Source organism: Fukomys damarensis, unplaced genomic scaffold, assembly GCF_012274545.1.
Source record: "Fukomys damarensis isolate Sample0158 unplaced genomic scaffold, DMR_v1.0_HiC HiC_scaffold_29, whole genome shotgun sequence".
NCBI classification, from domain to species: domain Eukaryota; kingdom Metazoa; phylum Chordata; class Mammalia; order Rodentia; family Bathyergidae; genus Fukomys; species Fukomys damarensis.
The window spans coordinates 31556888-31581923 of NW_022900941.1; the positions used below are offsets into that span (position 1 = coordinate 31556888).

General features: G+C 38.7%; 1 protein-coding gene across 1 annotated transcript in view; it reads right to left on the reverse strand.

Moving 5' to 3' along the window:
• Nucleotides 1–7241: 7241 nt before the first annotated feature.
• Nucleotides 7242–25036, reverse strand: part of Rnd3 (Rho family GTPase 3) — a 19106-nt gene continuing 1311 nt past the window's right edge. Inside the window, exons 3-5 of the mRNA XM_010620993.3 lie at nucleotides 14157–14266; nucleotides 10689–10823; nucleotides 7242–9250 (exon numbers count right to left, since the gene is read on the reverse strand). Coding sequence (XP_010619295.1) covers nucleotides 8999–9250; nucleotides 10689–10823; nucleotides 14157–14266 — 497 coding nt within the window. The 3' untranslated portion in view covers nucleotides 7242–8998. The remainder of the gene's footprint in view (nucleotides 9251–10688; nucleotides 10824–14156; nucleotides 14267–25036) is intronic.

A 25036-nucleotide genomic window follows, 5' to 3' on the forward strand; every position in this document is an offset into this window, starting at 1 on the left:
TTTAGCTATTACAAACTGTGCCGCTATAAACATGGGTGCACATACTTCTCTGTGATATGTTTCTTTTAGTTCTTTTGGAAAGATACCCAGCAGAGGGATGGCTGGGTCAAATGGAACCTCCTGTCCAAGCTCTTTGAGGTATCTCCATATTGATTTCCATAGTGGTTGCACCAGTCTGCACTCCCACCAACAATGGAGAAGGGTTCCTTTCTCCCCACAACCCCGCCAACATTTGTTATTATGTGATTTCTTGATAGCAGCCGTTCTTTGTGGGGTGAGGTGGAATCTCAGTGTTGTTTGCATCTGCATCTCTCGAATGATCAGTACAGGGTATAACAGTTCCCAATTTGAAACTATACTACAAAGCCACTGTGATAAAAACAGCATGGTACTGGCAAAGAAACAGGCCTGAGGATCAGTGGAACAGACTGGAAGACACAAAAACAAACCCAGATGTACTCAGCTACCTCATCTTTGATAAAGGAGCTGACCATCTCCACTGAAGGAAAGATAGCCTCTTTAATAAATGATGTTAGAAAAACTGGATGTCAACCTGCCACAGATTAAAACTAGACCCTTATCTTTCACCATGCACTAAATTAAAATCCAAATGGATTAAAGATCTAAATATTAAAACAGAAATATTAAACTTGCTGGAAGGTAAGTTAGGCAGAACTCTAGAAGACACTGGCATAGGAAAAGACTTTATCAACAAATCCTCAGTAGCACGGGAACTAGCAAATAAGCAAATAGAATCATCAACTGGGATCTCATCTTATTAAAAAGCTTCTGTACTTCAAAAGAAACCATCAGCAGAACTAAGAGACAACCTACAATGTGGGAAAAAATTTTTACCAGCTGTTCCTCAGACAAAGGATTATTATCAAGAATATATAAAGAACTCAAAACAATCAGCCCCCCAAATATAAAGACCCAATTCAAAAATGGGTATCTGAAATGAGCAGACATTTCTCAGACAAAGAAGTAAAAGCAGCAAGTAAATATATGAAAAAATGTTCCTTTGGTCCTTTTCTTCCTATTTGCTAATTGTCCCATTAGAATCTTGAGTACTATTTTAGATGTTCACACTAGAGAAACTATTTGGTATTTGCCTATGTGTGCCTTACATATTTCACTTAGAAGTATAGCCTCAAAATGTACCCATTTAACTATGAATGAATCTACTTTCTCATTCTTTATGGCTGAGTAGTATTCCGTTTTATAGAAAAACCACATCTTCTTTATCCAGTTTCCATTTGATGGGCAGATGGGCTGTTTCCAAGTTTTAACTATTACAAACTGTGCCGCTATAAACATGGGTGTGCATATATCACTGTGGTATGATTCTTTCACTTCTTTTGGAAAAATACTCAACAGTGGGATGGCTGGGTCAAATGGAACCTCTAATCCTAGTTCTTTGAGGTATCTCCATATTGACTTCCATAGAGGTTGCACCAGTCTGCACTCCCACCAACAATGGAGAAGCTTTTTATAAAGATTTGTGATTACACGGAGCCCACCAGAACAATCCAGAATAACCTTCCCATCTCAAGATCATTAACTCAAACACATCTTCAGTCTCTTCTGCCATACAAAATAACACTCATAGTTACTACATTGAAGTGAACACACTTTGAAAGGAAACCTTTATTCAGCCCACAACAGTACTTTGTTTGCTCACTTACATTTATTCCTTATGCCATACTTTTATAGGAAGACTTGTTTTCACAAATAGGTGCACAAAGAAATAAGTAGAAGGGAAGTTGTGTGGTTAAGAATATGAGAACCTGGCCAGAAAGAGGGCAAAACTATGCCTGCAGCTGAAGGAAACATGGGGTTTTCATCAAGTCATCAGCTGCCTCTGGGAAACATAAAAAATGAAGCAGTCTCCTGTCACTTACACCATATCCTATCTCCCACTTCTGCATCACTCTTGTGGAAGATTGGGAAATTGGAAAGTGTAAATAATAATAATAAGACAACAATATAATGATATGTTATAATAATATTATATCGATCCACTAGTGGTGCACTATAGCACCACTAGATGATATGAGAAGATTCTGTAACATTTTCATATGCTGATATCTGAGTCACTTGTGGTGCTGTAACAGAATATCTGAGACTAGGTCATTTATAAAGAAAAGCCATTACTCTGACAGTTCTGGATGTTGGGAAATCCACGATCGCGGTACCAGGATCTGGTGAGTGTTGTCACACTGCCTTCTCAGGCAACAGAGGGCAGAAGGGCAAAGCAAGAGTGAGAGTGTAAAGTTCTGTGTCCTCTTGTGGAAGAAAAGTAGCAAAGAGTGATCCCTCTCCTGTAAGCATTTAACCAGCAATCCATCCACAGTCTAGAGCACTGGGATCAAGTTTCCAACAGGTGAATTTGGGAGGCATAGACCCTAACAACTGCTGCATGGTGTGCAGAAGAGGGCGAAGGGTGGAATGGGAGTGGAGGTGTGACAAGTATATACTAGATTCCACAGGGACATGTCTTTCTCATGTGTATTTGTCTGCCTCTTATGGTATTTCCGGGCCCAAACGAGTTTCTTGGGAACTATAGAGAGCAAGAATTCCACTAATCCAGAGTGTTAGTGATGATTCTATTTGGGCCTCAGTAAGCCTAAAATCATCCTTTCTTCTAGCAGTGCAAGTCATTCATTAATTTCTTGGCTGACTCATTAATTAATCTACTACCTACTATAGTAGGTTATGGGTATACGTCGGTGATAAACACAAGACTCTTATGGATCTAAGCATTAGAGCATTTCAGAAGAGAATGAATGCTCTCCTGCAAGGAAGTTCTGCTATCTAGGAAGAAACTCTGCTGTCCACACTCACACATCAAGAAAAAGATTGTTGAAGAGTGACTAAGAAAGTCTAGATCTTTTGTTGTTTTAGGATAATGTTTATTTATTTATTTATTTTGTACCGGGATTGAACTCGGGACCTTGTGCTTGCAGAGCAGGCGGCACAACCACTGAGCTAAACCCCCAGCCCAGGATAATGTTTAAAAGACCATAAAAGTCATATCATGATTTCTTTGTACAACTTATGATTGAAGGAAGATGAGGAAATGACTATAAAGGATCACTTGGCTCAGTTGAAATGTAGGGCAGAAGGCGAGCCTGTTGGATACTAGATAAGCAGAGCAAAGAAATAAATTTCTTCTCCGGAAGTATACAATAGCACCTTGAGAAGGGAAGACCCTTACCTCACAACCCTAATGACAGGTGGCACATAGCATCTTTGTCAGCTCTGCTGACATTTAAATCACTCTGGTGACCCAAAGTTGAATGGAAAGGACTGCAATGTTTGAACTGAGTCAAGTTTTCTATATCCTTCCCTGTTCTCTGGTACTCTCTCCCCTGTGAAGGAAGTAACTTGATCTAGTTCCTCTTCAGCATTTTAAATAGCAATTTACTGAGTGCTCATTTATTCATTTTATTATTCATCATTTATTCATTTTATCCACAAAAGATTTAAACACAGATTATTAGTGTCAAATCTTTTTTCTTTTCTGTAATTTGTACATTTTAATGTCGGCATCTAGGGCTCTATTGGGGCTTGAAGGTGTCTATAGCAATTGTTGTAGAAGCCATTGGTTTTAGCACAATTTAAGAAGCTATGGATATTGCAGGTCACATGTATACGCCATCCATGGTTCCCTTTGTTGTCCCTGGATGACTGTCTCACCACCCAAGACACAGGGAGAATTTAGAGACTAAGGAAGGTGACGTAGGGACTAGGAGCGACACAGGAATCAGGAATTGCAATCGGGGGAAGGACTTATTGTGCAGACATGGGAGGACAGGACGGATGCGTCCCACTGGGTCTTAGACAGCAGCTGCAGGGCCAAGACATTCCATACTCCTGTCCTGGGAAACCACAGTCATGAGATGTGTCCAATCACAAGGTAGGGCTGTAGAAGAATGTGGCACCATAGAGCATGCTTCCTGCCCCTGTTTGATCTACCTTGGCCCTTTCCCGTGACCCTGGAGAAGATTCCTGCACCCCAAATGCAAAACAGGGAACTCGATAGTGCTTAATGTCCTGCACATATCTGTGATAGGAACAAGCAGTTTATACAAATCTTTTAGAACAGGCCTGGCACATAATTTGGGCAATTTCAGGGTGAGCCGTTATTTTGGCAGTGAAGATGACCAGCTTTCACTTATTGTAGAATGTCTCTCTCTCTATTTTTCTGTTTAACTGCTTTAAAATAGAGGGTTTCTGCCACTACCTCTGTGATCATGGAAGAAAAGCAGTAATGTTTACTTCCAAAGAAGCAAAATCCAAAAGTAAAATCCCAAAGAAGAATTAACCTTGAGAGTCTTAAAAAACTTTTATTTTGGATTCATTAGATTTTTGTTTCCTGTGCTCCCAGAATGGGGCAGAATTGTAAAGCCTTAGCATTCACTATTATTGAATATTTTTTAAAAAGACCTTCTAGAATTCCACAAAAATCTGTATTTTTAAAATTATGTTGTGGGTTCTCTATTTTCAAGCAGTCATTACTTTAGATTTTAGTGTCTCTTGAGATTAATTTCAATTTTCTAATAGAATTTTATTTCACTTAATGCCAATTTTTATTTCAATTTCTCTTTTCCAATTCACTCACCCATTAAAGATTCCACAGGAGAAAACACAAATTTGTAGCAAAGCGAGCACATTGCATGAGACTGCTTGGGAGCTGTTCATGCTCAGTCGGGGAGTATATTCCCCTTCTGGACTTCTAAATAGCCACAAAAACCCATATTCATTGTACGAATGCTACCAATGGTGACCAGAGACATGGTCATTCTCAGTGCCCCACAATCACCATAAATGAGCTTTAGCCATTATGATTCGCTACCAAGTTCTGCTTCTACTGTGGTACTACTGTGGTATTAAATGCAGTGTAGCCTGTGGCATTGCACTACCGTATTTGGCTGCCCATTGGATTATTAACTACCAGCCCAGGATCTGTGATTCACCTAACAGTAGTGGAGATTACACCAGGCCAATGGCAGTGGGGTTTGTTTGTGACTGGCCCTGGACTAGATAATACACTCCCCGTTATTCAAAGCTTGTGTTTCAGGCCTGATTAAGTTCCAAACCAAGAAGCATGCTGGGCATGTAGTAGTCACTCAATAAATATTTGTCGAACGAAAAACTAATGGAAACAAAAACTATGTGGTTTACAAGAAAATGCTAATGTCAAAATAATCCATCAAAAAGAGGAAAAGCAGCTTCTAGAGTTTATAAAGTCTTAGAGCATGAGGTCAGTTAAAAAAATCCTTCAAATAAAAAATTCCCTGCATTCTAAGTTTACAGTTAGGATGCATTCCCGGTATATCTGGCCTCTTCTAATGAACTGTTCCTGGAAAGAATTAATAGAGGTGAAAAAGACATATTTAAAGTCTTAGTGTCTGAAAACCACCTTTTAGTATTTAAAAAGGCATTAATCATGATCATTATCTAATAGAAAGGAATGTTCACAGAAAACACAGAATAAATGTTTGCTAGGGCAAAAAGTCAGAAAGCGGAAAGCATACAGGCTAAAGGCTGAAGATAGGGTTTTCTTTTTTTTTTGTTTTGTTTTTTTTTTGCTTCAAGAAATTAAAGCTACTGAGAAAGAACAATTGAGCAGAGGGAAACATTATTGTATAATGTATAAAATACTGCCAAGCCAGTATCAATTTAAAAGAAAAAAAAAGACTCCCAAGCTCACCAGAAACTGTATGTGTGTTGTTGTTCTCATTTTGTGGCAATGAATGTTGAGAAACCAGTTTCTGGGACCAGGGATGTAGCTCAGTGGCACCTCACTGGCCTGGCAAGTGCAAATTTCTGAGTTTGATTCCAGGTACCAAAAAAAAAAGAGAGGGAGAAACAAGTTTCTTGTACGCCTGATTTAGACATTATGCTTAGAAGTTACTTAACACCAAGGATTTGGAAAGTATGTTTATTTCTTTTAGTATTGGATGACAGGAATGAATTACAAAGATATTCAGTAAATCTTTGTGCTATTATGATTTTTACACAGCTATTCTTTAGTGTCAATGCTTTTTAATGTTTATTCATGATGGATTCCCTGATTTTCCTTTTGCTTTGTGCTTCTGAGAATTATTTCTAAGTGAGTAACTATACCTGAAAGATTTTTAAAGCCATTTGAAAAAAATCCCTCAAACTCAATATTTCCTCAAACTCCCACATGAATTATTTGGGGCATATATAAAATATGTATGAATTTTAGCTCAGAACAGAATCAGCTGGGGCTCCGAGTACCCAGACCTCTTTCTTCAGCTCTTCTATGCTTTCTTTATAGCCTTCAGGCCAGTAGAGAAGCCTTTATTATATTGTTTTATTGTTTAAGGATGCTACAAGCCTAGTTTTTTTCCTTCTATGAATTGTTGCACTGCTCAGTCTTGGATCATTTACACTATTGGTTGATGTGAATATGAATATGCCTCATCAAGGTGGATGGTTCAGTTAGGGAGCAAGATTTGGAACCCCAGAGAAGAACACAGTAGCAATCTAGACTCACGTGGGCATCAAACCTGTCACTCAGCAAGCCCCAGGCAGGAGGATCCCAAGGTGCAGCCCAACCTGGAAAACTAAGTAACTTAACGATGCCCCCTCCAAAGTTTAAATTTCAGAAGGCCTGAGGATATCCCTCACTTTGAAAGTCCTGGGTTCCGTCTCTGGTCCTGAGAAAGAAGAAAGGAAGTAAGGAGAGAGGAAATGAGAGGAGGGAAACGAAGCGGGGAAGAAAGAGAGGGAGAGGAGAGGGAGAGCAGGAGAGAGGAAGAAGGAAGAGCTAAGCCTGTGGTCTGAGAACGGATCATACGCCACACTGTTTCACTAACGAGACTTCAAAGAATTTCCCACACTTTCTTCAAGTTAATCCTATGCAGTACGCCAGTTTTTCTATATGATCGAATCACTTAATCTAAGTATGCCTCATTTTCTTCTTATGATTTCTAATCATCATAAAAACCTCTTACATTCAGGGGTATCTTTGCCTGAGAATTACTACTGCTGAGAATTTAAAAATTCCAAAAGCTATACATTCAGGAAAAGTCAGACAACATTCTAAAATCATCTCTATTAAACAACAAAGCAAAACTGCAAAATCAGGAAATAGATAATAAGACAAAGACATGGTTACCTTTTTTATTTGAAGGGAAAAAAATGTATGTTTTAATAAATACTGCAGAAACATTGACAAAACAAACATACAAAGTGACTTCAACACTTAAAAAAATGCAACAAAGGTTCTGCTTTATAACAGTTATAACTTATTTTCTTTTTACAATATTTAAATACAGAAAGCACTTGCCTGCTATTTTGTAATACTGCCCAAAGCATAATGCTGCATCAATCAAAGAATATTATGTTCGGAAAATTTCTGTATTTTGTGGGAAATGATTTGAATGGTATTTTCTTGCAGAGACAAAACAAAGTGCTGGTAAGACACAGAACTGAGTGTTGTAATCACCTCAATCTACTCTCCTGCCACAATTTAATGGGAGCACAGCTTCAACACTTCAAAAATGAAGCATTATCATTGGAAAGAAAGCTCGTTTTTAACAAGCCAACAATAGACAAGTCAGATCTGGCTGCTTCTCTGAAAGAATCCCTAAATGGAAGAGGTCAAAAATCTATTTGTAAACTATTTTAAACGCTGATTATTTTATGTAAAAACAAAGATTGAGTTTTAAACCTGGACCCTGGCTGAATCTGGTTGAGTAGGTCTTAGCAATCTCTCTCAGAAAGAAGGGAGGGAGGGAGGAGGGGGGGAGATGGAAAGACAGACAGAGAGAGACAGAGAGAGAGAGAGAGAGAGAGAGAAATGCCCTAGTGTAATGTCAGGACTGGTGTTATGTAATTTTCTACTAGAGATTCTCTAAAGCTCGGGTAAGTGGGTCCTTCTCAAGTCAATGTTCATTTAAGGAAAGTGAAATAAACCAACAGATCATTAGATGCCGCCAAGTGGAGCTTCGTCTCAAAATAAGAGTTCATCTGCTCTGTACATTTGGTAACTTATTTCCTGACACCTTTACTCACAAACTGTGCTTTCTGCTACTATTCCTTCATTATCTCTCTTGGTGAAAACAGTACCTATGCTTTTCTCCCTTGTATCATTCTATGACACAAAGCAAGACACTTTTATTTGACTTTGCATTTTTATCAATGATGGCAAAAAAAAAAAATCACACACCCTCTTTTCTAAACAGTGCACAAAAATATTACATTGAGCAATTTACCACTTGTTAATGACAGTCACAATTATGAACAGAACGATCAGACTGAATAAAAATCAACACTTCTTTCTATTTGATCTATGCAATCTTTGTAGTGCTGATCTACAATCTTGCAAGGCTGCAGACGCCTTTCTTTAGAACCATCTCTCTCATCAGCCATCTTCAGGAAGGCCAGATTTCAAAGCCTCATGAAGTTTCCCTCTGGAATCCCATGGGTCCTGATACAATTTCCATTTTAATGATGAGCTAGGAGGAAATTAGATCACATCCTCTAGAAAACTAAATGCTAAGGTCACAGTGCCAGTTCCCCAATGAGGATGGTATATTAATATATATTCTTTGTAGAGATTAAAACATTTAAAAGTTAAATCAAAGTTGAGATCCATGAATAGAACATAACAAGAAAACAAAACAACCCCCCCAAAGAAAAGCGCAAGCACCACTCAGTGTGATTTTTCTTCTTGGAGGTACTCATCTTCCTCCTCACCTATCTCTAGCCCATTTGTATCTCTTTTTTGGCATATTTTTCAAGTCACACTTCAAAACACTTCAATGTATTCACTTCTCACCACTCGATCTACATGCCAAGCCTAAGGACAGGATTCCACAAAGATGTGTGTCCTCTTAGGGGCCTCCTAAGTCTGCCGCGTACTTGGCTTTGGCTGTGCACTTCATTCAGACTTCACCTTTTAGTTTCACTCTTGTTTTTACACTAGACTCACTTGTCCTCATTAAAGATAACGAAAGATTCACATCACAGTGCAGCTCTTTGCTTTGTCCTTTCTTAAGTCCGTAGCAACTGCTGAGAGTTCTGGTCTGCTAGGCATGTGTGAAATCCGCTTTGTGGCCCTCTGTGATTTGTTACGCTTAACATTTTTATTTGTCTTATTTACACATGCCAAGGTGGCAACGTGAAAAATGTCTCTGACACTATTTTCTGACTGTAAAGCTGAACATTCAATATAAGTAGCTGCTCCAATCTGTTTGGCCATATTTGCCCCCTGAGAAAGAAAAGAAGGGATTTTAATTAGCAATAAGACCTTGTGGTAAAGCTATAGTGTCTTCTAATAGCACAACACAATTCTCATTGCAAAACATTTTCTAATATGTTGACTGAATTTTCCAAGTGTTGCAAACAAAATTTTTTAAATTGATCTATAGTACTCTATTACTTCATGAATATTTGCAATCAAGACCCAGGCCTAAGGTACTCAAATATTATTACTCAATAAATATTTGCTGTAGCTTCCCATAGCTTCTAAAGCCTGATCCAAAGTCACCGGGTCATTAATACATGAGGGCCCAGATCATCAAAAACTTCATATGAGTTGATACAAAGAATTAGAAGAAGAGCTAGGGAGGCCATTCATTCTCAACAGCAAATTTTACTAAGGGTGACTGGTTAGCCTGGAAGAGTCCAAGGTCACCACAAGCACAGAATTTGATCACTGCAATACATCAGCTGAAGGTCATGAGCACAAGTCATATTTTCCACACAGTTTTGACAGAGCAATATGGCTTTTAGAGCATGTTCGTGCTGTTCATGGGCATTTACTCTCTCTCTTCTTGACTGTGCATGTCAGTCAAAGCTAGTCAACAGGTTGTGCAAAACATAGGGGCAATGGATGGAATTTAAAATCAATTGTAAATAAATCAATTAATGTGATTGTGTCTTACAGTCAAAATAAGTTCAGAAAAGGAATAGTATCATGATAACTATTACTTTATGGAACATAAAACATGCAATTTCTAAGTGTGGATGATGCTTCCAGGATACATAATAACAAATGTGTACATAATCAAAGTGATATATTTAAATAACCAAATTTAAAAATTATAAACGCATGATGAGGATTTCAGTGTACTTTTTTTTGTGTTGGGAGATTGAATCCAAGGCCTCAAGGGTTCTACCACTCAAATACATCCCTAGCCCTAGATTGCATTAAACAATTAATGTGAAATATGACCCTAGCTATTTCAACATGAATCCTCTTCAGAATCTGGTTGTGGGTTTTAAGAGAAAGAATTTCTGAAACTAATTTTCCTTTACAGGTGGTAAGCACCTGCAGAAATACTAAAAGATGGTTTTATGGAATAGTCTAATGATAACAGTCTATGTTAGGATTTTATTGGACTACTAAATATAAATAAGATTACTTCTCTTAAAAAAACTATTGAATTTGACCACGTTATCTCTCAAATCTTTTGAACTTTAAATCCACTGGTGGTTGTAGGGATATACCAAGGTAGCACATGATCAACTATTTATGTTTGCAAATATCATGTGATTACATTACTGAATGACAGAGCATTTTACACTTCACAGATTACCACTGGCTGAACCTGTAGAAAAAGCAGCTAATTTTATTTTATTTATTATGAGTGCTATTCCATTTCTTTCACCAAGCAATTCACTTCATACACTGATAACATACATACCTGATCATATGACACTGGTGTCTGCCTGTGATTTGAGAGCTCTACTAAAGTACTAACGTCTGTCCTCAGATCAGACTTGCAGCCAACCAAGAGCATTTTGGTATTGGGACAAAACTCCTGGATTTCACCCTTCCACTATGAGGAGAAGAAAAAAGAAAGTTAAGAAACACTGGAATCGAGATGATGAAGTGATTTTTCCACTCACAGGAACTAGAAATGGTACTCAAAAAGGACATCAAAAAGAGTGTTACTTCAAGTGAAGAAACAAATTTACATTTATTTGTTTCCCAGAAAGATACTAAGTCCTACTTTTTAAAGTGGATCCATTAAGAAATGCCAAAGAATATTATTATTAGTCATCTATCCCAAATGAAAGAAATTCATTGGGTGTTGTCAGAAAGTACATTCAATGATTTCTTAATTATCAGGGATATCTCTGAAAAATAATTATATATCCTCACCAGGGACTATATACTTGGATCTGTTGAACTAGTACTTTCCAGGTAGAGGCTGGGACTAAAACACAGCCAAACCCAGCACCAGTATGCATTCACTGATTCCACTAGGAAAGACTGAGCATAGCAAAGCTCTAATGGGCCACCTGAGCAACAGCTGGTAAGATACAAAGTCTTGTCAAGGAGCTTCCTTTCATTCAAGTAGCTAAAAGAGTATAGATCATCACAGGTGCAAAGAACCACCTCCTGGCCTCTGAGGAAGGGAGTTGGTCCTGATCCTTTTAAAGTTGCATAAACTCTATTTCTTTTTTCTTTCTTCTTCTTTTTTTTTTTTTTTTTTAGACATGATCTCACTATGTTGTTTATAGGCTGGCCTTGAACTCACTATGTAGCTCAAGTGGGCCTCTTGAACTCGTGCTGATCCTTCTGTCTCAGCCTCCCGAGTGATGAGATTACAGGTGTGCACTACCAAGCCCAGCTAGCTGTAGCTATTTCAATCTAGTCCAATTTGACTAACCTAACTAGAATTATTAGAACCTTCCAAAACACCTAACAAGGAATGCTAATTGTCCTCTTTTGAAGCAGATGGTGTCTTGTAGCTTTTCTTTCTCCCAAATGAGCTCTCCATTATCAGCACAGGATCGGGAGTTCCAAATGTTCACAGGACACCAGGACTTAGAGGGACTGAGAATCTTCCACCCACATCCATAAATATATCTTAAGTGCTCTATGAAGTACTGCAGTGATGGCAAAATTGATTAAGACATAGCTGTGTCTTCTGGAAAGGAATTCATGAAGAGCAAAGGCAATATAGTTATGCATCTAAGTGTAATGCTAGATAAAAAGTACATCCTGCATGCATAATTTAAGAGACCACCAGAGGAGGCCATTCCAGGTTTAGAAGTATACTCTGGGCAGCAAACTCCAGTCCACCAGTGAACTGAGAGGAGTAATGTACTCTATACAGAACTTAATTTTTAAAAACTGATCTCTTCCTTTCCTCTTAGAATGACTCAGAAGCATTTACAGCATAGGAGAAAGTAGCAGAGATAGAATTGGAAGATAAATTGAGAGAGAGAAAAAAAGAATACAAATCTTTCCTGCTTTAAACAACCCTAACCTCTTTGATATTCTAGGACTCAATAAATCAAGACCAACCATAGGAGGGGTTTTCAGGAGCCTTAAACCTCCAATGAATGTAAAGCCACAATCATTAACATCCATAAGGCCAAAGACATTTGGTCTTAGAATATAAAAGCAAAATAGAATAGGAAAAAGGCTTTTTGTGACATGATTTGATATTATATCAAGTAAAAACTAGTACATAAGGAAGCTTTTTTTTATCTCTAGACAGAATTAGAGTTGTTGTCATGTTTTTCTTCAGCTGGGTAATGACTCTGGCTTCCCTCTGCCTGTCCAGCAATTGTTTACAAACATTAAAGACAGAAAAACTATATTCTTGCCTGAATCCAAAAAATATTAGGCCTATTTTTGCTTGATATACAGTACTCAAAACTGAAAGGAGTTAAAAAGTGAAAAAGATTCTTTGATCTACTAAGAAAGTCATATTTTGTGTAACTGATATTGTGAAATAGGAAGTCAACGTCTAAAGGAGTAGGGAAGTGGGAGGGTTAGGGAAAGGAAAGAAGGAAAAAGAAAAAATATGAAAAAAGGAAAAACATGGAAACAAACTCTGTAAATAGGGATGGGTGCAGAAGGTAAAGGGAAGGCAGGGGAATTGGGAAAAAATTAAGAACCAAGACATATCATGTAAAGGTACAAGATCCTAATGATGAATGTAACTGTATCGTATACCTAAAATGTACCAATAAACTTAATGAAAACAAAAAAGAAAGTTGCATTTTATTGAACTATGTTTATGGTATTTAGTGAAAATAAGGAAGGGTGAGTACACATCCAACCTAATTTCATGACACACAAGCCAAGCAATCAAGTATCACAGAGAAATAGAAATTAATACAAATGCACGGAATTAAAACTCCACTAAAAATAAAAAACAAAAGAATTCAAACAAGTCAGAACAAACTGAAGGAAAAACAAAAACTCCCAGGCCATCTATAGAGGTGTTTCTCCTTCTCAATCCCCTCACTTTGATTGGGTCACATGGATGACCCTTGCCCTCAACCACATCCTGTGTTTTTGCCACGGTGCACGGAGAAGAGGGTCCTCCAGCAACGTTTAGCTCTGACGTTCCCTCAGCACTTAGGCCAGGGAAAGAATAGATCCCATGTTTATCCAGTGCTGCTCCCAACCACAATGCACTGTGTCTAACTGCCCTACCCAGGCTGATTCACTAGAGGCCAAAGAATGCCCCCTCCTCCCAGGCCCCCTTGGGACTCCTTACTCATCTTCAACAGGTGCCTTTTGTCCATCTATAGAACTTGACTCCTTTTGCCTCCAGGAAAGTGGTGTATGTGATAATTTATAATATGCTCTCAAGTATTGTCTTTATTAGTATTTGACAATTCACATATCTGGAGACATATTCTTATTCCTTCCACTCTAGTACATTTCTGTTCACAACAAACAACATCATAACTAAAACACAGCTTCTTTATTAAAGTAACTATTATTACACTCAGTTCAATATTTGAAGTCAAACGTAAGTTTGCAAACTAAAGCTCAAAATCTGTTTGGCAAAGGAAGGAGGGTAGGAAGGAAAGATAGAGGGAAAGAGGAAGCCAGACGTGAACGTGACAGCACTAAAATATAACTATTTTAGCTACATCATTCTTTCCAAAAAAGAGATATGGATGCTTTTAAAGGGTATTTTGTTCCAGAACTTTATGAAATAAAATCTCAAGCATATTAATCATCAAAATTAGTGAAACATGTGTGGAAAGCCTGTTGGTGTGAGTGTCTTTTCTAGTATTTCAATTACAAAACACGTGGCAGGAAATCAACTAGAGCCTTTGAGCTCCCCAGCCAAACACATGTTTCTATCTTTTGCTTCTGCCAGCGCTGAACTGTGCCATCCAACCCCAACACTTGCCTTTTTAAGGACACTGTCCAGAGTTTCAGGTCTACTGATGTCAAAGCAAATCAGCACAGCATCTGAATCTGGGTAAGAGAGGGGACGAACGTTGTCATAGTATGGAGAACCTAAGAAGAAATGAAGACACACAGGTTAACATAGAAGCCCCTTTGTCTGTTGTGCAGTAACTCTCCCCCTTTGAGGTAAATCTCTTCACTGTCACATTGCAACATTGCAACCCCACACCTGCTTCCCCTAATTCTTAGAAAAGAAATTCAAACACACAAAAGCCAGGCTAGCAATATATTCATTTCTTCCAGAAGACGAACGATACCTTACACATATCTGATCTGGAGGAGGATAAGATTTTAAGGCAAAGTTCAAAGATTAGAGCTGGAAGGCACCTGGATGAAATAGGAAAGCACTTGGGGTAAAGGGACCTAGAGTGGAAATCTACCTCGACCTCTAATGGGGGAGAAAGGCTAGTGGCCGTAAGGCTGTGCCTCTAATCATTTAGAAAGCGAGGACAACCCATCTGTCCGGGGTTAAATGAATCCAGGAAATACCTGGCATTTAGTAAAGGTTCAGTAAATACTAACTAGGGTTACTGTAGATGGTTACCTCTATTGTTAGAAGCTGAGCACCATAAACTGAGCCACTTCTTAGGAATGAGACCAATGCAAGATCAATGGAATAGTAGGATTGGGGTGGAGGAAGAGGGTAGGTTCAACTATGCAAAGAGAACCATGATGATCCACCAGTGTCACCCTATCTGCAAGTTATGTTTGGACAAGTATTGACTTTTAACTTTACTTATTTAAGTTTATTTAAAACTTGTAGGTTTTCTTTCTGTTACACCCAAATTTGTAATCAATACCATGTTGGATCATGTCACTTTTTTCTTATATACTTCTACTTTTAAAGGTGACACCACAGCATGATCCTGCCTGAATTACATCCTGGCTTACCCTAAAAGTTCATATTACCAAACAATTAATTTAGTCACAGAAATTCTCTAGGCTCTTAGGATGTTTCTTCTACTCCTTTAAGAATTTTGAAGGATGGGTAATTACATGAGGCCAATAATTATGACATAGTATAAATGTAAAATTAAAGACAGCATTGCCCAATTGCTACTCTTTCAACTAATCATTTTAGTACACTGACATTTCACAAACATAACATGAAAAAAAAAAAACATTTTAGTAGGAAAACACATATATTTATTTTTTTGGTTCCTAAAAATACAAAATGTAAAACACCAAAAAGCCTTTTTAAAAACAATTTCATTTTCAAAGAATTTTCCATTTCTAGCAGAAAAACACTCATTTGTCCCCTCTTCAGTAAAAAAAAACAAAAACAAAACAAAAAAAACCTCGATAAAGTCAGGAAGAGAGAAAGAAGCTTTTAAGATAATCTTTTATATTTCTATCAAAATAAAAATTTTCAGGGGCCTATTTTTATGGTCTACAAATTACTATCTTTGTACATGTCCTCTGTTCACCAAGTGTTCTGGGTCCCTAGCATTCAATACACAACCCCAGGCTACACTGTTCCTTTCTCATTCATTGCTTTAGAGGTGGAAAACAACTTCAAGACAGGTAGGTTGGATAAGAAAATAAGAGGGAAGGTGTTGTAGGAATCAGGAAGTAAAGTGTAAATAAGTAAAGATAAGCTAAGTGGGAACTGTCTCTGAGCTATACCAGCTTCCTACTCATATCTGGAATCAGGATCCTGCTATAGCAGATCCTGGCAACTGAAAGATATTTTCTGAAAGCTTATAGGGTTTAGAGTTTAAAATGTCAACTCATCTAAATATTAAGAAATATTAGAATGAGGCTGTCTCCCAAAATGACGAGCTGTGGCTGACTGAAAAGGAAAGTGAGGTTATGATAATTACAAATAATCACTCATTTAAACATTTTTGAGAGGAATTAGAAATGAACTGGCTGATTGCATTATCAAAGTCCAGCTCTGACACAGCTCCTGCTATAAGCATTTGAACAATCCTCTCCAAACAGTCAGAAAACCCAAGAGCATAGAGTGGAAATCCAAATGCTGGACAAGTATACAAGGGTTTCCTCCTCTCCTCAAAGTTAGTAAGAGATGGAATGATCCTACAGTCAGAACTGCCAACAATAACGATTGTCAGGAACCTAACCAGACCTCAGAAATCTCCTTTCTTGGAAATTATTCACATTAACAAGCAGCTTTCTGATATCTTTCAGTCTCAAGCCAACCTCAACTTCAGGACTGGATGGCGTAGGATGTGAGTACACTAACTGCAAATATGGTAGACTACTCTGCCTGACAATGGAGCCCATCTTTTCCAAATACAAAAATTAGGAAAGGTGGCAGAAGAAATACAGAGGGACAAAAGTAGTTTACTTAAAATTGGAATTGCCAGGAAAATCCAGAGGAGTGATTTCAACATTCAGGTCACGAGGTGGCTTACAGAGACCGGGCCATCCATTGTGGACAGTTTCCCCTCCCCCAGCCATTTTATGGCCACAAAAGGAATCTGGCTTTGTGTTCAGCTCTCTTACAAAAGCGGGAGATTCAGCTTCTGTGCTTAGTGGGTATCTGCAAATATCTGCAAATTTTAGACTCGGGCTTGATTTTAAGATGAAACACATTTCTCAGTCTAAATCAAATTATCACAGAGGCTTGTTTTTGCTTTTGTTTTTATTTGGTTTAACACTTTGAATGAAAATACGTATGTGTTGTAAAGGCTCACGAGAAATAAACAACTGTGCATGTACAGATAAAAAAGGTAATTTTAAAAAGCTTTAACAAGATCTAATTAGGAATAATACTTTGATCTGATCTTATGGTTTTGTCAAGAAACAGTCCTGCTTTAAAATCAACAAGAGTATCCCAAGGTACTAATAACACAGATCCCCACATTTATTAGTTACAAGCATAATATGTCTGCCCAACAAGATAGCAGTCATTTGCCATTAAAAATAACAAGACTACTTAGTCACTACATGTTTTCTTGATAGGTTAAGGTTAATGTTTTTTTTTGGGGGGGGAATAGTAAAATCATTGGCTCTATTTTTTCATAGTAAAAAAAACTGTATAAAATGTAAAAAGAACTGCCCCATCAGGATCGACCTCAAAATTTTTCAGCTTAGGAGAATCTTCAAGAAAACAAAAATTGCTGTGTGACTCTACAGTGTTTACTCTGGTAGCACTGCGAATGCTCTCCTATTCTTTCTGTAAAGCTCCTGTGATCTAGCAAAGGAGGCAAGGCAAGCAAAAGGAGAGGATGGCAATCCCAAACCAAGAGAAAATGGAGAGGAATCCCAGGAATGCCCAAGAAACCCAGGGAGGCAGCGGTAACACTCAAAGGGGAGCCAAAATTAGGACCACAAAGGAGGAAAAATACCTGTTCAGGGCTCCTGTATATCTTTGGAAAAGTCCTATGACACCTTGTGAAGCTAAACAGCAAAAAAGGTAACTCCTAGATACCTAGATATGTTATTTTTTTTTTAAGATACACAAAAAGCTTCACAAGAAAGAGAGCTGAACATATTTTTACTGTGAATGAAAGCATTATACACTGATGTGAATTCAGTCTGTATTCTGATACCTAGGAATGTACTACAGTTAAAGTCCAATGAATCTAGGTACTGAGCTCTGCTTGTCAAATAAAACTCTTTTTCAGCACGTGAAATAAGCTTCATGAATATGGAGATCCACATATGCAGCACTTCTCTTATACTCTATGAAACATTAAACCCACAGCACTGTTCCAAGGTCCTCTTTTCTAAATAAGCCATCCTTTTAAAAGGAAACAGTAGGAAACTCTATTACAAATATGTAAGTACAATGCACACTCAAAATGAATGTACCACCAAACAAACAAACAAAAAAAGTTGAAAGGCTTTGCAGGGGTATAGATTCAAATAAGTCTGCTTCTGAGATTCTTACTTGCTTAAGTTTGGCAAACATGAGCAAAGTTTAAAAGATATTTGAAATTGTAGATTTACCCATCTTTGTCTTCAAGATCATTAATTTAAAGTGAGAGTAAAATTTCCAGCCCAAGAATAGTCACAAAGCACCTCGCCCAGAAACTAATTCTTCAGACACATACCTACCTGTTGAAGTCACCATTTCACAGGCACAGAGCACACCATATATGTACATAATTAAATATATATGTGTAAGAAGATTCATGTCCAAAAGGGAGGCTTTGTGGCCTTTCTGTAAAACTAGTTCAAACACTGAGGTTTTAGGAAACTGAGAGTTGAAAACTCTTCTTGTTGAATATTTTCTAAGTATATCTTCTTACAGTTGAACCTTAATTAGAAAAGCTTCCCTTTCCCAAGTAAGAAAATCCTACCCAGAATAGTAAGTTAGGAAAACTATAGATTTTTGACATAGAAAAATATATTAACATTTGGTATTTTTAGTGATCACCAAGAACACATCTGTGCCACGTAGTATCTAAGATGTGGGACTGCATGACTGCCCAAGTCCTACAAGCCTGCACTTCCTCATGCCACCTCCGGGATCAAAATGAAACTCTTTACATTTGCAGCAATCTCAAGAATGCAAACTAAGTCTAGGCAGGACTTTTATTATCTGGCTCAGTATAAAACTGTTTTAACTCTTTTCCAATTGTCTACACTAAAATAACATGACCTCCAACTTGTTACAAATATTCCTAGGAATGATATTTTGTGTGGTCTAGAGAATCAGACTAATAGAAATTGGGAACAGAGCTTATGAAAACTTTGGGCATTTAAGTATTGCTATAAAAGCTGAGTCAATATTTTCTATTTATAGGGGCAATGCAGATACACCATTGCGTAGAAAGTCAGACAATTAAAATAAAACTGCTATTTTGAGGCTTTAACTAGAATTTTAGCTTTAAACTAATCTTAATGAAATATTTAAAAGTATAGAAGAATCAAAATATTTTACTGAAAGTGAAAAAATCAAAGACAAGCGTATGTATGTATCTATATTTGAAACTTACATTGCCATTCAGTAACAGATTAAAGCTTTTGTTTCATATGTGAGTAAGATTCCTTAGAATAGCAGTCTCAAGAGTGAATTCACCTTTCTACACACTATGTCATCAGGCTCATTTTTCACAACCAACGTCCACAACACCTGATCAAACTTTTCAGCATCTTACATTGGATGTCAGTAAATTTTTTTTTTTGCCATAAGACCCCCTGAGAAAGTTAGAAATAGGTAGTAAATGAAAAAAACATTTCAAGGACATTAGAAAATGACTGAGGCACAGCTAATTCATTTGGTACAAGGTGGCTGACTAAAGACACTATTGGTCCTTGGTGTCATATTTACATGCAAAAGAACAAAATTAATGAAGAAACATCTGGTTATTTCATGTGGCATCAGAATGACCAATCTGGACACCTCACTGACACATGCAAATTAGCAAGAAACTAGATTGGAAAAAAAAATCTAAAACTAAATGAGGTTTTAGAAAAATACATAAGATGAAAACTTAGAAATTCATAGTTCTTCATGTTTGGGGGCAGTTCCATGGTTTAAATGGAAAATGCTGCATAAAAGATGAGTCTCCAAATGCAGTCTTATGTATTGGTTATTGGAAACCACCATCCATGCTACCTGTTTTGCCTTAGCCTACATCTCTTACACAGTATGAAAGTAAAAAACAAAACCTGGCTTTGAAACTGTAAGCCCGTAGGATACTACTTAATGAAGTATCTGATTTTCCACAATTTTTCCCTTGATACATCACAAATACCTGTGCTTCCCTACCTCCTTTGTAAATTAGCACCCTCTCCCCTTCTGTAAAAGGTGAATTTAAATTGGAATTCTTGATGTACTGAAAGTTATTTTCCCTGGAAGCCGATAAGTGTAAGTGAGAGAGATGAAGAACTAAGTCCATGTGTAGAGAAGGAAAGGGATTGTGGTAGCTTCCATGAGCAGGAAGCCCAAGTTAGGAGCTTGGGCTGAGGTGTGGCCTCAGCAACTCTCTGGGATCAACACTGCTGCAGCGAGGTGAATCCTGCTTTCACACCTCAGGCAACCCCTCCTAAACCAGGATGAAGAAGTACTTCCCCATCTCCTTTTATCCTGTGGGTATTCTCAGAAGGATGTCAGTTAAAGATCTCCTGATCCTGTTCATACACAGAGGGAAGTTTCTCCCATTGAAACTCCTAACACATAATCTAGGCGCCTTAACTGATTTTTTTATGTTACCTTGGGAAAGCCTGAGAAATTCTAATTTTGTTACCACGCATTTTTTCACCACTTTGGTTTGTCCTGGCACCTTGATTAAACTGTGAGGATCTTCAGGGCAGAAGCTGCTCCTGCCCAGTTTGGAACCCTTCCCTTTTCTCCCTTCTCCTCCGGACAGCATGATACCATCTGCAGAGTGCCTGAAAATGGATTTACTGGATTTCTAACCAAAGCTGTCCACCTTGCTCAGATGTATTCATTTATAGGTTAAATCACCTAAACGGAAACCAGTGATCTCTTTTTAAGTTGTTTTTTGGGTTAATTACATACCAATCTTCAAAAGTGCTGAAATATTTCCATTCCTGTTAAGAACTACTTCATTAGAACACTTGTCACCAAGGCCATTCCTCAGTCTTGATATCTGAGCTATACACATAATAATGTACATAAATTTATGTTTATACAGAAATTTGCCCTAAAAGTAAGGCCATAAGTAAGGTTTTTCTTTCCTTGCTATTCCTTTAAATAGAAAAATTCTTTAAAAATATTACATTCTCTGCTAATAATGCTAAAATTTAAATAGGAAGTGCTAAGTTTAGCAGTCAGGGCCTAAGAGGAGTCTGTACCATGACAAGATTCCAAAGACTGCTTGTGAGGCAATAGCATAATTATTGTGGGGGAATTTTAGCTGCTGAATTGAGTATTTTAAAACTAATAATACACTTTAAATAAAACATGCTTTAACTCATCTTGGTTAAAAGCTCGCATGAATGATTATTACTCCCTAAATCACATGTGCTGAAATTACCCTGCAATCAGATCTCCTAGGAAAAGATATGGTGATCCTTAAAATGATTAAGTTTCTATTATTAGTAGACATTTGGCTTCATGCTACAAATCGCTTTTATGCTTGGCACACGTGGCAGATTTTGAAGTCTAAGATACTAGAATTACTTTGGTCTCACTAGTTATTTTGAAATGTTGAAACTATTATCCATTGTTTTGCAGAAATTCACTGAGTGTTCGTGAAGTGTTCATTTTATAATGAAAATAAAATATATTTTAGTAAAACAAAGAAATTACAGACAAAAGATTACCTTTTATAATCTCGCCTCTTAGATGATTTCCATGGCATTTTTGCAAAGATTTTGTTTCTTAGAGGTGAGGGATATATCCAGTAGCTATAAGAATTTAACTGACAAAGTGTCATTTCTGGTTGCTTTGACTACTATAAGCCTGGGAGAGGGTAGAGAGGCTGCTTCCTACCTGAAGATCTAGAGGATCTGTATATATACATATATATATATATATATACACATTGGAAGTCTCATAAGGAAAATACATTTAGCAACCAGGTGGAACTGGACATTAGGGTTTAAGAGCTTGATAGTACTGGATTTATCAAAGGCTGGCAATAAGGTATATTAAGTGAAGACAGTTTTTTTTTCCCCCGTACTGCAAGCACTGCATCATAAGGCCTAATAGAGGACCAGCTTATATAGACACAAAAGGAAAAAAGGAAGGAAATAGTAAGTTAATGGGCTTAAAAAAATGGGAAATGAATGATTTCCTTTTCTTTCATGATACAAAGACCCCACACAACCAACTTTCATTCAATGTTCTTTCTGCATCCAAATTGACAGCTTTGCTTATGTATGATCATACGCCTGATGAGGGAAAACTTGATCCCTTATAGGAATAGAGGCCAGCTAATGGAAGAACTATTTCTGACCCCTGAATGGCTACCCCTCTGCTAGGAGGCTGAATGAAACAGGAATACCATTCAAAGGACAATATTTATACTATTTCTACAAAACAGATGTTCAACACCCCCAATTTTTCCAATATAAATCTCTTTCACAAAGTCTTGAGAAAAATGACATTTAGTACTCTACAGATTTGGCTTGGGTGTCCTCTTGAAAGTTAAACTAATAGCAGTTGAGGAAAATAAATGTATCGAGGCATAAAGTGTATGCAATTATTTTTACAACCTGAACTAAGCAAATGTCTTTGTGGACAAAGAAAATATCAAACATTTTTAAAAAAATATTATTTAGAGACTTGCCATGAAAACTTGGGATGAATTGCAAAAATGTTAAAAGGTATTCAAAATAATTAGTTGCCCATTCAATGTTTCCTGCTAGGTGTATTTTACTCATGAATGACAAGACACTTTTGGTTGAAACAGGTTGTTCTTAGAATTTAAACTCTTGCTTATTGATTGTTGAATTAGCATCTCACCCCACAAACAACATTATGGAATTCTAAATAATTCCCCATGCCTCTTTTCCTATTTGTACAAATCTAAATTCTAGGATTTTATTCCAGAATAATTTTGCAGTACAACACTTTGCTAATCAGTTTTCAAACCTTTATATTTTTGTTAAATATACATGTTTTTGTTTCATGCAATAAAAATATGCCAGTGATTATTTCATTACAAACTTCAAGTGATTGTTTGATTATGTTCAATTTAATTTGATGAATTTGATGTTAATATTTATAAAGTTGCCATTCTTGGAGTATAGGTGATTCAATCGTAATAAAAGTCAGGAAAACACATCTCCTTGGAAACTATGTGTATCATTATTCATTTTGTTCACTCATCAGATTTTATTGGGTGACTTTTGTGCAAGGCATTCTACTATGTGTTAGAGACTATAAACTGTAGAGTTTGGATTAAGTGTGTCAAAATATTTGAAGATATTTATCTGCATGTTCCAAGGACAGCCTCCAACTATAAACTGTCTATATTTTGCTTGTTTCATTTTTCAACCTTTGAAAAATAATATATATTTTTTTTCTTTTTTTAAAAAAAGTCCATTTTGCCCCTTGGATACCTAATCTACACTGGTGGTCCTGAAACTCTTGAAATTTGAGACAGGAGTGCAAGACCCAACATTCCTAGGAGCCCACCCATTACTCCTCCCTATGAGTCTCATTCCTAAATCCACCGAGAAGCCTGGCTCTGCCCTGAGCTGGCTTGCTTTGTCTGCTGTGAAAACCCACTGGGATGAAGAGCTGATGCCAACCAACATCCTGGGAAGCAGAAAGACCTGCCTGTCCAATGTATGAAAGCCAAGGGGTGAATAGCTAGGAGAGATCCTGTACTTTACCCATAGCTCTGGATCCCTTTTACAGATGATGAAAATGAGAGCTAGGGAAGTATAAGATTTGCACACAGAAATCCATTGCAACCAGGAGCTAAAATCCCAACATATCTTATCAACGACTGGAACTGACCCACTGTCCTACCCGGTGCCTGGGTAATTCTTATCAAGCATTAGGTCCAAACAAGTCTGGGGGAGGGAGGGAGTACGGTGCTAATTATTGGTACCACACCAGCTGTCCTGGCCAAGAGGCATAACAATTACCATGATATGTCTGGGAATTAGAGCCCATTAAACACTAGGCTGGGTAATAATTCAGATGATAGGAATTACTGAAATAAGAAACCTTTAGAATTGAATCCATCAATGCCTTCCCTACAGCATCAAATCTGTTTGTGCGCAACCCCCAGCACAAGACAGAAGACAGATCGAGGTCTGGGCTCTGCTGCCCTTGGATCAGCTCAGAGGAAGAGCCTGACTCTCCAGGGGGAAATTTAATCTGCCCTTTTCACTGCAGCAGTCAGAGCATCTGGCGCAGACCCTGGGAGGCGCTCGTGTGAGACTTCTCCCTAGCTAGCCTTTGTGCGAGGACTGCCTCTGGCGACCCTGTGTGTCTGGCCCTTCTCCTACTGCCTATTCCCCCCGGTCTCTCCCAGGCTCCAGAAGTTCAGGCCCAGGACGGTGGGAGGCCCGCAGAAGCACCTCCCGCCGGCCACTCCCAGGAGCGCTCTCCGCCTCGGGCCTCCCCTCCAGACAGCCAAGCCTGCGTGCTGGCACTTGTGCGCTCCTCCTCGCGGAGTTTCGCTCAGGACCTGGCTCGGTCCCCAGCAGCCCAGCACCCCACGCACAGGGGCCGTTCGTCCTGCTGGCCAAGTAGCTCCAGCTCCACCGGAGACCACCACCCCTCCCTTTTCAAACAGCACTCTCGCAGCAGGTCAAGGCTGACCAGGGCGGATGCTCGGTGCCTAGCCCGATTCCAGGTGGGGCCCCCTCCCCCACCGCCCTTGACTTGGCTCAAACCCCTAATTCAGCAGGGAGCTAGAAGCCTTCCCTTCGCAGGTATTTGATCTACCCTACTACCGCAAGCCAGGTAGGTGGGTGGGCTCATGGGAAAGCAATAACCCGGCCTTGAACCCCAGACCTTGGAAAATAACCTACCACGGCGCCAATAATTCAAGTCGACGGGAAGGTCAAAGGCGAACAGTGCCGCCCGCACCCTGGTATGAGGGCGGCGGATGATGCAATAGGGTTAGGAAGGGACGGTGAGGTCCGGAGGCGACGGCGGCGTGATCAATGGCTGGACGGAGGGGAAGCTCGGTGCAGGTGGCCACCGAGGCAGGGCGGGCTGCGCGAGGAGGAGCCAGGGCGGCTGCCTGGCACATTCCCCGGAGTACGCGTCACCGGCGCCTCGGCTGCCTCGGTTTTACTGTTACTCTCTCCGAGCGCAGTCTCCGCTCGTAACCGCGACGCTGCAGGGATTTTCTCCCACCTCCCACGGCCGCCGCCCGCGCTCCCCGCCTCCCTGCCAAGCAGCAGGTTTGCCGCGGGACGCGCGCTACGCGAGAAGGGAGCTTCCGCGGGGACAAACGTATCCCCAACCCC